The sequence below is a fragment of the Sturnus vulgaris genome, chromosome 19 (assembly GCF_052056855.1).
Source record: "Sturnus vulgaris isolate bStuVul1 chromosome 19, bStuVul1.hap1, whole genome shotgun sequence".
Taxonomy (NCBI): Eukaryota; Metazoa; Chordata; class Aves; order Passeriformes; family Sturnidae; genus Sturnus; species Sturnus vulgaris.
The window spans coordinates 5,216,268-5,229,667 of record NC_142261.1 but is presented as its reverse complement, the minus strand read 5'-3'; the positions used below and the strand labels follow the sequence as shown (position 1 = coordinate 5,229,667).

The 13,400-nt window shown below is 48.6% G+C and overlaps 1 protein-coding gene across 3 annotated transcripts in view; it reads left to right on the top strand.

The window, feature by feature from the left end:
• Positions 1-13,400, top strand: part of TTC28 (tetratricopeptide repeat domain 28) — a 108,571-nt gene that overhangs the window by 77,534 nt on the left and 17,637 nt on the right. For all 3 annotated transcript variants that reach the window (XM_014874936.2, XM_088176324.1, XM_088176325.1), the window contains 7 exons: positions 1,281-2,622; positions 2,943-3,466; positions 5,039-5,148; positions 5,366-5,495; positions 5,870-6,088; positions 8,036-8,201; positions 10,870-11,010. In XM_014874936.2, coding sequence (XP_014730422.2) covers positions 1,281-2,622; positions 2,943-3,466; positions 5,039-5,148; positions 5,366-5,495; positions 5,870-6,088; positions 8,036-8,201; positions 10,870-11,010 — 2,632 coding nt within the window. The remainder of the gene's footprint in view (positions 1-1,280; positions 2,623-2,942; positions 3,467-5,038; positions 5,149-5,365; positions 5,496-5,869; positions 6,089-8,035; positions 8,202-10,869; positions 11,011-13,400) is intronic.

Sequence of the window (13,400 nt, the reverse complement as noted above, 5' to 3'; positions counted from 1 at the left end):
GTTCTCCTAACGTCTGAGCGCGGGGTCTCACGTTTCAGCTGTTATTTGGCTATATTTTTGTCTTCTCTGTCAGAGTTAAGTTATACTGGAGAAAAGGAACATGCAGTTCTTGTTGAGACAATCTATTACTGTTGTTTAAAATGCATCCAGTACCAATCAAAAAGTCAAGTTTTAATTGTCTCTTTCATCTAATCCACATGCAAAACAAAACCTCATCAAAATAACCATGCTGACAGGCAAAAAAATGTATCTAAATGTGTGTTTCCAGGCCAGAATGTTAGAGTTGGCCTCTCTGCTGAAGCAACAGACTTTTTCTGTTGCATTTCCCTGATGCAGATGGAAAGCACCCTTAAGTGTGTGATCCAGTGTTAAGCAGGGCAGACATGGACTGTAACAGAGCCCAGCTGCTGCAGTGTTCTGCAGGGAGATTGTCTGTGCACTGGGATGAGGGGAGTAGGAGGTGATGGACTGAGGGTGAAGCACAAGCTATCAGCCTTTCACAAGATGTGGAGTTTAACCAGAAGTCTCAGGCTCTCAACCTTTGAAAAGCATCTGGTATTTCCAAACACTCGGGCTCCATGTGGAGGCCAGGCTTTCCAGCCTCTGTGGCTTTTAAGGGTTCCCACTATGATGGACTGAAGACACTTCACATTATTAATAAAACACAGTTTCAAGTCTCTTGGTGCTGCCTCTTTGCAGCTCCAAGAGAACTTCTGTACCTCTTTTCATGTGCTCATCATGTTGCCCAAAGATGCCAGCTATTTTCTCTTTTGTAATCAGTGTTAAAAAAGTTTTGCAGGGCCTTCTTCAGTTGCTCCCAAACCTCCAGGCTTGTTCACAGGTGTTTGCACAGTAGCCACAGGCATTATTAGGACAGAGTTTAATTGAAATGTAGGTGGTATCATCAGCAGAATTAGAGCTCCTGTTCCCATGTCTCATAACAAATGCAAGATGATTCCGCTGAAATTGAAAAGCGTCTGCAAGTGCTGTCTCACTCAATGTGTTGAGTCTGAGCTCTCGAGCTACCAGAGTAGCTGTGGTATCACTTCTGGAAATAAAGAGCAATTTTATAAGGCCAGACTGTGTCGGGTTGTTGTGGTGAATGGGTGCTTTTGCATAACATAAAAGCTAAACTTTGCCTGGGCTTTCCCTGTTAGAAGTAAAGAGGCAGTTTGTTCAGTAGGGCTGTGCCCTGCTGAGTGTGAAGAGCCAGGGAAGGGGCTGTGTGCAGAGGCTTAGTACAGAGCACTGTGTTTGAGCTGGTTTCTGTTGTTTTTCAGGAATCATTCACCAGATGAAAGGTGACTATGACACGGCGCTGCGGCTGCACAAGACACACCTGTCCATAGCGCAGGAGCTGAGCGATTACGCGGCCCAGGGCCGGGCCTATGGCAACATGGGCAACGCTTACAATGCCCTGGGCATGTACGACCAGGCTGTCAAGTACCATCGGCAGGAGCTGCAGATTTCCATGGAAGTCAACGACCGTGCCTCTCAGGCATCCACACACGGGAACTTGGCAGTTGCTTATCAGGCTCTGGGTGCCCATGACCGTGCTCTGCAGCACTACCAAAATCATCTCAACATTGCCAGGGAGCTGCGGGACATCCAGAGTGAAGCACGAGCCCTCAGCAATTTGGGCAACTTCCACTGCACACGAGGAGAGTTCGTGCAGGCAGCCCCATACTATGAGCAGTACCTGCGCCTGTCCCCAGAGCTGCAGGACATGGAAGGCGAGGGGAAAGTTTGCCACAACCTTGGCTATGCCCATTATTGCCTCGGGAACTATGAGGAAGCTGTTAAGTACTATGAGCAGGATCTTGCCCTAGCAAAGGATCTTCATGACAAGCTGAGCCAAGCCAAAGCCTACTGCAATCTGGGCCTGGCCTTCAAAGCCCTGATGGACTTCAACAAAGCAGAGGAGTGTCAAAAGTACCTGTTGTCCCTGGCACAGTCTCTGAACAATTCCCAGGCCAAATTCCGAGCTCTGGGGAACTTGGGGGATATTTTTGTCTGTAAAAAAGATGTACATGGTGCAATAAAATTTTATGAGCAGCAGTTGAGCTTAGCCCATCACGTTAAAGACAGGAGACTGGAAGCCAATGCCTATGCAGCCCTGGGCTCTGCATACAGGATGGTACAGAAGTGTGACAAGGCTTTAGGTTACCACACGCAGGAGCTGGAGGTGTACCAGGAGCTGGGGGATATGTCAGGTGAATGCAGAGCACACGGTCACCTTGCTGCAGTGTACATGTCACTTGGGAAGTACACCATGGCTTTCAAGTGCTACGAAGAACAGCTGGAGCTGGGGCAGAAGCTGAAGGACCCCAGCATTGAAGCCCAGGTCTACGGTAACATGGGCATTACCAAGATGAACATGAATGTGATGGAGGAAGCCATTGGCTACTTCGAGCAGCAGCTGGCCATGCTGCAGCAGCTCAGTGGGAATGAATCCGTGTTAGATCGGGGCCGAGCGTACGGGAACCTGGGAGATTGTTACGAGGCTCTGGGAGATTTTGAGGAAGCTATAAAGTATTATGAACAGTACCTGTCTGTGGCTCAAAGCTTGAACCGTATGCAAGATCAGGCGAAGGCCTACCGAGGCTTGGGCAGTGGGCACAGGTAAGGAGCTGCACGTGTGTTCTAATGTCAGTGGAGTACAAGTACAGTCGATGCAGGGTGGTACTGATGGGGTGTGTTTGAGGGTCTGGCACACATAGACAGTGATGTGATACAGGAGTGAGTTAGAGTCCTGTGGGTGCTGACAGCTCAAATTATGAAGCTGATGTCAGTGTCCAGAGAGGAGGAGGTTGATTCAAAAGTACTGGGGATGTCTCTTGGGGGAAAGCCTCTGACTGGATGGTTTTCCAGGGGAAATGACAAAACACTTTCTCTCAAGGAAATACCGGCAAAATAAACCCTGCTGTTTTCTCCCCTTGTAGGGCGATGGGAAATTTACAGCAGGCTCTGGTGTGCTTTGAGAAGAGGCTCGTGGTGGCACATGAGCTGGGGGAGGCATTTAACAAAGCCCAGGCTTACGGGGAGCTGGGAAGCCTGCACAGCCAGCTGGGCAACTACGAGCAGGCCATCTCTTGCCTGGAGCGGCAGCTGAACATCGCACGGGAGATGAAGGACCGGGCCCTGGAGAGCGATGCCGCCTGTGGCCTGGGCGGGGTGTACCAGCAGATGGGCGAGTACGAGACTGCCCTGCAGTACCACCAGCTGGACCTGCAGATCGCCGAGGAGACCAACAACCCTGCGGGCCAGGGACGGGCCTATGGCAACCTGGGCCTCACCTACGAGTCCTTGGGCACCTATGAGAGGGCAGTGGTTTATCAGGAGCAGCACCTCAGCATTGCGGCGCAAATGAACGACCTCGTAGCCAAAACTGTGTCTTACAGCAGCCTGGGGAGGACTCATCATGCTCTACAGAACTACTCTCAGGCTGTGATGTACCTGCAGGAAGGTAAGAGGCTGAGTTACATTACACTACAGTGCATGCAGTGGTAGGGTCAGAAGGGTGGAAGGGAGACTTGGAGACATGGAGAGGTGAGGAACTGTAAACATGGCTTGAACAGGATGTGTTTGACTGGGGCCTCTGATGCAGAAGCTCTTGCACACATCCACAGCTACTGCTGAGCATCTGTGTGAATAACTGTTTGTTATGGCCAGCCTGCCATCTCAGTTGGAGCCTTCTAGTGTCTTCTAGACAAAGAATGATCTGTGCCTTCCTGGGGACATCTTAGGTGCCTCAGACATGAATCTAAACTATACCTAGCAGAGTCTGTTTGTAAAGCTCATTTGTGCCTGAAGGTGTAAACCTTCTCTACAAATGGCATTGCATACCGGGATCTGGCTCTGGGAAAACCACAGAGGATTATGATGAATCTCTCTGATTCTGAGAGCTCTGTTAGGAGAGATTTATGCCTTGCTGGTAGCCACCTGGCTCTTCTAGTGTGTTCACCTAGGAGTGAGACAAAGTGAGTGAGTTTTTCTAAAGTCTGAGTGAAACAAGTGGTGTTTGATAGAGAGATGAGGGGAATTCAGCCTGAGGTGTCCTGGAGCCGTCTGCCACTGCTGAGTGCTGGGTCAGCACTGGCCTGGGAGCTGTGATGCTGCAAGGGGTTGCAGCATGCAGGCAGCAGCTGATCAAACTGTGGGCTCTGATGCAGCAGATGAGCTGTGTAGTTGGAGTGTATGAAGCTGGAGGCTGAAGGATGTATTACATCAGTTAGTTTGGTTTTCATGAAACTGACCTTGGCAGGATTCCAGTATGCTGTTGGAAGGGGAGAAATGAAACACAGCTCCTTCTCCTGGTGTGCTGCAGAATTCCTGCATAGCCTGGGAATGCTAGCTGCTGCTGAGCTGCGTGGTGACAGCCAGGGCCCTGCTCCCCAGGCTGGGGGAAACCTGAGGTGCCTCAGAGGAAGTGTCCCTGTTGTCAGCAGGGGCCACCAAGGCGAGAGGTTTGGAGTGTGTAGAAGCTGGGACAGCACAGAGTGTGCTGCTGGAAGTGAAATGAGCTCCATGTTGTTCAGGCCAGGCCCCTGCCCTCTGCTCTGGCTCAGCACATAAACCATGCAGATCCTGCCAGAGAGCTGGAGAGAGCTGATGGGAAACAAGCCAGAAATGTGGCAAGAGGTGTCTTTTCTGGCAATGTTTGACAACAGTGTGATTTTGTTAGTCTGTGTGACTTTTAGAGTTTAAAAGTTGAACTTCCTGATAGGGGCTTACTGAGTGTGTCTCAGGGGATGGTGCCTTAACCTCAGTTAGGGAGGGCTCAGTCCCTGGAAGTGTTTGTCACCTCTCATGCTGGTGCTGGTGTGAGGGCTGGCAGCGGCTGCCCAGCACTAGTACTGCCCCACTGGCCATCCTGGTGCTGTCCCTGCCCTGCTCACCATCCTACCACTGGTGCTGCCCCACTTTCTGTCCCAGTGCCAGCAGCTCAAAGCTGTCCCTGCCTGGACAGGAGCACTGTGGGACTGAAGCCACAGCCCCTTCTCCCCTCTGGCACTCTCTCACTCTGATTCCCTTTCAGGACTGAGGCTGGCAGAGCAGCTGGGACGCAGAGAAGATGAAGCAAAAATCCGTCATGGCCTCGGCCTCTCCCTCTGGGCGAGTGGGAACCTGGAGGAGTCCCAGCACCAGGTATGCCATGGTCTGCCCCATGCTGGAGGGCTTGTGGCCTCCAAGCCCTCTGGGTGATTCCTGTTCTCAGGGAAGCAAATATCTGGTGTGTCCCAGGGAGGGTGTGAGCCAGAGCTCCCCAGCCTGAGGGGATGCTGGCCCTGGATGTTCCTGCTTTCCCAGCCAGTGCTTTGAGCAGTGTCCATAGGGAAGTCACTGTGGCTCTTTTCCCTCCCAGCTGTACCGGGCCTCTGCACTGTTTGAGACCATCCGCCACGAGGTGCAGCTGAGCACGGATTACAAACTGTCACTCTTCGACCTGCAGACATCCTCCTATCAGGCCCTGCAGCGAGTTCTTGTCAGTCTGGGTAAGAGATGCCTTCAGATGCTGAGCCAGAACTTGTCGGGTGGCAGTTCCTGATGTGTCCTTTGCTCCACAGCTGTCCAACACAGCACAGCATTTCTGTTCCAGGACAGCAATACGGGTGTCTGTCTTTGGGTTTGAGGCACCTTTGGTTCTTCTTCCTTTCTTGCTCCATTGATTTGCCTTTCTGTGGCTCGTTGTGTTATTGCCTGCAGCAAATGTATTCTGTGGGACTGTGTTCCAGTGCAGAGACTGCTCTTTTGGGAAATAGGTGACACTGCTTCCCCAGGTTTCTGTTGGGGTTGGGATAGCAGCTGTCCCTGTGAACATGGCACTGCACACCTATTTCAGGTCTGAGAGATGCTTTTGTCTTTTCAGGTCACCATGATGAGGCACTGGCAGTAGCAGAGAGAGGACGAACGAGGGCTTTTGCTGACCTGCTTGTGGAACGTCAGACTGGGCAGCAGGACTCAGATCCCTATTCTCCCGTGACCCTTGACCAAGTCCTGGAGACTGTGAATGGCCAGAGGGGACTTGTTCTCTACTACTCACTGGCTGCAGGTTATCTGTACAGCTGGCTTCTGGCTCCTGGGGCAGGTGAGCTGCTTATTTCACACAAAAGCCTGGGAACATGCCTCACAAAGGGGGAAAATAGGAATGAATTTGAGACCAGAGTGAATGTAGGAGGGAATAATTTCCATCTAGTACCTTAAAGCTGAATAGACTAAAAACTACAGCATAGCCACAGCAGTAATGATTCAGAAGTGCTTATTCAGGACTTAGATGTTCATATGGAGATGGAAATGTTTCACATGTTTAATATTTTCATTTTTCAACCTCCAGTCTGTATATATTTCCCACGGGGCAGAACAGAAGAGTAATGAAATTCCAAGTATGTTGGCTCTATGAGGATCTTCTATGCATAAGAATCCCTACTTTAATTATAGTTCTATGCTTTATTCTTCCAAAAGCTTTTGACGTTTATTCACTGAAGTGAATTGCAGAAAACAGAAGGGCATCCCCACTTCCTGATATGCCATTGAACTGCCTGATCCTCACATGAATGTGGAAACACTTATCACAGAGGAGCAAGGAGGATTAATTTGAAGAGGATTGCTTTTTGCAGACAGCTGTTATTCATTATCTAATAAAGTGATGACTGTAAATTTTAACAAGTTCTTTCTGGATATAATTTAATAATTGCAGCCCTTCATCATGACAAAGCTAAAGAGATAAAGAGCACTATTTAGATTGTATGAAAAATGCTTCAGAAAGGGAAGGAAGCACTCACACATGCCTGACTTAGATGGAAGGACAGTGAGTGAAACAGATGCTTTTTGGGAGCGTTTTGCAATGTTGCATGTCTAAGTGTAAGGTGGGATTGTCCTGCTGTGCATCCAGTCACTAATTGGCTCTTCAGGCCTGTAGTTTGCACAATAAAATGCCAGTAATTCTATAGCATCACTATCAGGCTGAGCTCATTAAAATTATATGGATCAAGTGTAAGATTTGCCACTGGCCTCATGATCAGTCTCCTCCTTGCCCAAAGTGAGTCTTGGAGAAAAGCAGTTGCTGTGTTTGAATCCATGGTTTGTGACTGCCTTTTGGAAGGCTCTGTCAGATGATGGGAAGGGTACAGGCTATGGTAATTCAGGGGTTTTGCTCAAGAAACTTTCTTGGGAGCTCTTCAGTAGTGGCTCTGGTCCAGCCATGGTTACCTGTTCTTGTTCACTGACAGAGGGAGCAGCTTCAGTGGCAGCCCAAGGTCCTCATTGTCCCACTGATGTGGAACTCTCAGAACCTCTTGGCTCTTGCTGTGTTTGCTGCTGTTGCTGCAGGAGGAATTGCTTTATTCTTTGTTCCTTGGCTCTTCTCTAACTGGTGCTGCTAAGGCATCCAGAGCAGCCTTTCACTGTTGATCACAGGCTGCAGAATTAATTACATCAGGAAGAATAGACCAGGCTGAAAGCAGGAAGGTTTTATCTGCAGTAGCAGTGGAATTCTAAGCAAAACAGGAAGTGGCCTTTATCTGGTTTACCCATTGTGAAATGCTATCTTTTAATAATTCACTGTGCTTTAATCCATCTTCTTTCCTTTTATAGAGTGAAATCACTGTATGTGATGTGAGGAGACTCTGCTGTAGTAACAACACTCTTGTTCAGCCTTGTGTGTTCAGTTAATTTGCTCAGAGGCTATTAATAGGTATTTTTCATGTGCATCAATTGAAATGTGAATTACTCTAGTAGAGGCTTGTATGGAAGATCTGGTTTATAATTTATATGAGTGCTGCAATAGCAAAGGCATTCTGAGCATCTCGTAAAAGCTCTCCTCTGCCTTTGAGCCATTATCTGCAAAGTACAAACCCAGATTTTAAAAATAAAGCTGGAAATGCTGGAGAAGTTCAGTGGAGACCTGGCACAGAACACTTTGCCCCAGTTATGCGGGAAATGCCAAGTGCTTTGGGCCGTGCCATCTTCTTAGATAGCTGCTGACAGCACTGTTCTAGCCCTGCAGAAATAACCTCCTGATTCTGGTGCCTTGCAGGAATTCTGAAATTCCATGAGTATTATCTGGGTGACAGCCTGACAGAAAATGCTGGGGACTTCCATGAAGCCAACAGCGTGGCCCTGCAGACAGTGACAAACTCAGCACTGGAGCAGCACATCTCCAGCGTGCGGGAGGCTCTGGGAGTGGATTCCTACTACACGAGGTGAGTTGGGATCAGGGGGGTCTAACATCCTGGTCTCTGCTCTCCCACCTGAACTTAGAACATTTTGGGATGAGCTCATTGGCTGAGAAGTCTCAGAACTGAGAGACAGAGAAGGGGCAAATTTTCAGTGCAGCAACAAAAAAAATGGCTTTGTTTTTGTAACCATGATTAATTTCCTGCCAAACAACTCTATGCACATGCAAATAAGAACCAAACCCATGGGCTATGTGGTGAATCTGTAGGTTGGATGAGGAGGCAGGTGCCATGTCTGACTGCATATGGACAGATTTTATCCTGCTTACAGTTTCCAGTGTAATTAATTCTCTTTCGACAGTTTGCTTTGAAAAACTGCAAATACCATAGGAATTCTAACCACCCCCTCAATGTGGCTTGTGGCTGTAGCTGAGTAAATAATTTAGAACCCACATGTTGATTGTTGAGTCCTACCCTGCAGACATGCAGATACACAAGATCCATAACTGAAATCTGCAGTTGGGCTTCATGCAGCAGTTTTGCAGATGCAGTTTTTAGTTTCATTAACTGTTTGTCACTACAGATTCTCTTCCTGGCAAAGGCTGTCCTTCAGTCTTCAGGTTCTGGGATGAGTTTTTAATTTGCTGGGATGTCAGCTTCTTCCTCACTTTGTGGTAATGATAGGGGTATGTTTTGGTTAAGGATTCTGGGTTTAAGACATGTCTCCAAGATCCTTGACCAGCGTGGTACGATCATAGGCAGATGTTCTTTCCCCATGTCAAAATCATGTGCAGGGAATAAAGCAAACAAATCTTGGCTGTTCCATGTGGGTGATCATCACTTTCTACTTTGAAACTTCTTCCCCGTGTGGTTTTGAGTGCTTCCCCTCAGCCCTGCTGATTCCACTGCTCTCCAGCCCCCCAGGGCCCCAGCAGAAGCTGCCAGCCTCAGTCCCAGTCCCAGAGCTCTGCCCAGCACTGGAGAGCAGCAGGGTGTGAATATGCACAGCACATGTGAAGGAACTTGAGCGCTCAGTCCCTGGCTTGCTGGAGTGCTCTGGGGTTCAGGTTGAAGAGTTTATGCTGTCCACACTGCTGCGAGCAGGGTCAGAGGTACTGCTGAATCTCCAGAGCATGTCTTCACACTTCCTGGAGGGGAAGGGATGCACAGGATGTTCAGTTCCACACTGCAGCCTTCAGGTTCTGCTAGAAAGGGTTCTTTTCAGCTGGTCTAATTAATCCTCAAAGTAACGCATTCTTGCAAAAAAAAAAAAAAAGTGTAAGGGATTTTAAAGTCTGCTTGAACTTGTGTCAGAACAGACTCTGCTCTCTTTAGGGAGTGCATGTGACCTGCTCTCTTGGGTTCATGAACTCAAGATTTTTGCCTCTTTAAGGAGCTATGAGTGTTACTCCAAACTGTGCCAGGACTCAGAGCTGAGCATGCCTCAGCTGGAGGAAAAATGTGCAGGGAGAAGCTGCTGACAACCTTTTCTTCTCCCTTTTTTCCCTTATGTTGTTTTTTTTTTTATCCCTCGTCTGTGGTTCAGCTGTCCTCATTTCAATGTTCATAAAGTCATTGGCTTTTGTCAGGACTTACCAGGTTATAAATCATACTGACCAGGAAATTCACTCACAAGAGATCCATGATCCATACAGCTAAAGTTGCCTGTACAAGTATTGGTTGTGTGTTCATTTAATTCCTGTGTTCTTTATTGGGAAACATGCCCTTGGGAAGAGGATTCAAACTGTCAGGAACCCAAAAGAAGCAGAAATGAGATGCAAGGAGGCTTTGTAGATTTAGCTTAAGTGTACAGATTCCAAGGTTTGTGATGTGCCATTGTTGTGGTTTAGGAATGGTACTCGCCAGTTTAGTTCTGCCACTGAGACTCTCCAAAGCCCAATACTGCTTGCTTGCTCCCTCCCCCTCTCTCCCTGGTTCTGGTGGCTGGAGAAAAGAATTGGAGGCACAAAAGGTGAAGATCATGGGTTGAGATAAGAACAATTTACTGGAAACAGTAATGAGACAAGGAAATAAACAGTAACAACAACAACATTAAAACAAAAGTGTACAAAATAAAGAGCATGATTCACATGCAAAATGCTCACTGAGCTCAACCCAGCCCACCATAAGCACCCCAACTGCACGGAGAAATTCTAGATATTAAAGTCAGGAGATTGGGAATTTAGAATTGTTGGGCTGTTTTTCTGTATTGCTGCTGCACTTGGGGCTTTGAGAGAGCAAATCCGTCTGTGCTTTCTCTCTTTGTGTAACAGGAATGGCAGCACAGCTCCCTCTGCTATGTCACTCTGCCAGTGAAGGAAGTATGTGGAGATCTGAAAAGGATGTGCTCACACGTGTTCTTAGGCAGATAAGGGTTGAGTTGTTTCCTGCAGACTCAGCGTTTCAGTGTTGTGCTGCAGCTTTAGAAATCTCTGCCTGCAGTGCACAGAAAGGGTCCTGCACTCCCACCTGTGTGTGCCACTCACTAAACCTTGAGGATTCCCAGAAGAGGAGAAAATGGGGCTGGTACTGTCTTATATGCCTGACTAAAGGCAAGCTGGGGAAGATTTGGCATTAGCATTTGGTTGAGCTTCTGTTTGAAAAACATTTTTGCTCAAATTCCCTGAGCATTTGTCATCAAGCTGTTGCTCCTTCTCGCATCAGTGATCCCTTCATCTCTCTGATTCCCCCCCAGAGCCTGTGCTAGCAGTGAGACAGAGAGTGAAGCTGGGGACATCATGGACCAGCAGTTTGAGGAGATGAATAACAAGCTGAACTCAATGACTGATCCAACTGGCTTCCTGAGGATGGTCAGCAGGAACAACCTATTGAACAGGTGGGAATGCAGCACTGCTGTGGGCATCAGCAGAAGGACATGTGTTGGTGATGGGCTTCTCTCTAAATTGCAAGTTTAGGTGCAGCCAGTGCTCGAGGGGAGAGCCAGCAAGGACTGGTCCCAGTTGTAACTGATGAGTGTCCGGAGGAGCAGCTGCTTTGAATTTGCTCTTCTCCTCTCCAAGTGCTGATTTTGAGACTCCAAGCAATTGCAGGGGAGTGCTGTTTTGTCCCTGCTGTGTGTGAGATGTGGAATTTGGAGCTCTGTCCTGCACACTTGTTACAGAAATACATGTTTCTGTGGATCTCAAGGGTTGTACAGTTAGATGGGAATCTGCTGCATTTCCAGAGTTACAGGAGTGTACTAGCTGCAAGTCTCCACTCATTTTCTGCCTCTTACAACTTGTTCTCAGCCTTTCACATGACTGTGCTGATTAGGGCTTAGGGCAACCATTTGGAAAGAAAATTGAAGACAGAATTTTTCCAGTGTGGCTGCGTGATGCAACCCAAGGTTTCTGACTGGATCTGTGCTCAATTGTGGTTTATCAGCACAGGATACCCTAGGCCTTTCTCAGCTGGAAAAGCAAATGTGATCAGCCTGGAGTGTTGTGAGCCACCATTGGAGCTTGTGAACTGTTACAGCATCCCCATGGAACTGGGAGCTGCCTGCTGGCACCAGCAGCTGGCCTGGTTTTCTTTTCAGAATCCACAAGCATATCTGTTCAAGCTGCTGCACTGATGAGGGACTATGAGTACTTGCTAGTTTTGGATCACACAGGCAGATCCCCAGAATTGCTGAGATTTTTTGCGAGTTTATCAGGCTTAGAAACAGAGGAGATTGTCCCTCTGATTACAGGGGAAAGTAGGATGTGATTCTGTTCCAGGGAATGCTAATCTTCAGGAATACTGCAGTAGCCAACCAGTTATCTGTGTCTTTCTGCTCCACAGGAGCCACATGCATTACTTTGAATCCAGACCTAGGAGCTTAGCTCAGGTGTTTGTCAAGTAAGTAGTCTGCAGCTGTTAGGAGCAGCCCAGGGATGGAACATCTTTAAAAGCACCCTCAGAAGAGAAGCAGGGGAAGCATTAAAAGCAGCCGTGTCTGTGATGTTCTTACTGAGGTGAAAAAATAAGGAGACACTGCTTGATGGCCTCCCTGCTTGCCCCTCTCCTTTTGCCTGTGGAGGGGGACCTGGGGATGGCGCTAACACTGCCACATCTGTTTGCAGCTGGCTTGCTGAGCCCTGAATTCCGAAGCAGAGGATAGTAGGATTTTTTGTCAGTTCTTCTTAGAAAAGCAAACTTGGAGGGTTGGCAGTTCAGTTAGGGAACTTCTGAGAGGAAATGGACTTTGGAGGAGAAGGAAGCACTGAAGGAACACTGTGGAGATCTCAGGACTGGGCAACAGCTATCTGAGCTGAGGATGCCACTGGTACAGCCACCAAGATAGCCACAGTAGCTCTTGTCTTCTTGCAGCTTCTATTTTCTCTGCTCCTTAGGTAGGGCATGCTGATCAGGATCACTGGAGCCTATTACTGCCCTCAGGGCCTGACAACTTGCCCTAGAGCCATACAGCTGATCCTCTCCAGAGCAGAGGGATGGGGGCAGCCCTGGAGGGGTGGCCAGCCCAGGCAGATGGGACAGCAGTGGCTGGGGAGTTCCTTCTCTGGTGGTTCTCTGCCATCCAGGATGCAATGGTGCATCTGCTGACATGCAGACCACCCTGGCAGAGAGTGCTGGGTGGGCTGTGGGTTTTTTGCAACCAGTAGTGGGCTCTGAAGATACTTGAGGATCCTTGAAAGGATCCACAGGGAGCTCAGATATGGCTGTTTTCTGGAGTTTCCTGCAGCTTTGTATGGCGTGTGTGTTTGTGTCAAGGCCCTGAATGTGGATTTAGGGCTGCATCTTTAGGTTGAGTCTCTTTGAGGAAGGCTTGATGGGTATTCAGCTTCCTGAGGCTGTCAGACCTTTGCAGCACCAGGCCTGACTTCCAGCCCTCCCAATGGCTGTGCTTGGCCATGGGGAGTATTTGACTTATCCAAAATTCTAAGTAGTGCTAAGGCAGGAGCAGCTCTGTGTGGGTTTTGGATGAAGCCCTCCTTGCTGCCCAGGCTCAGCCACTCCTCCTCAGCAGGCAGAGCCAGCACCTGTGAGGCTGGTGGGCAGCCAGGTCAGTCTGACCCTGTTCTCTGAGGCTTTGCTTTGTTCCTGCATCTCCAAGACAAAGGGAGGGAGCAGAGCTAAGCCCTGGCTGTTTGTGCTGTTTCTCTGCTTGCTGCAGGCCAGGCTGCCTGTACAAAGGGTTATAAATCAGCAGTGCTGCAGAGTCTGAGCAGAGGCTTCCAAATGAGAGATTTCACTGTTCAGACATCGGGGGATCCTTCGCATTGC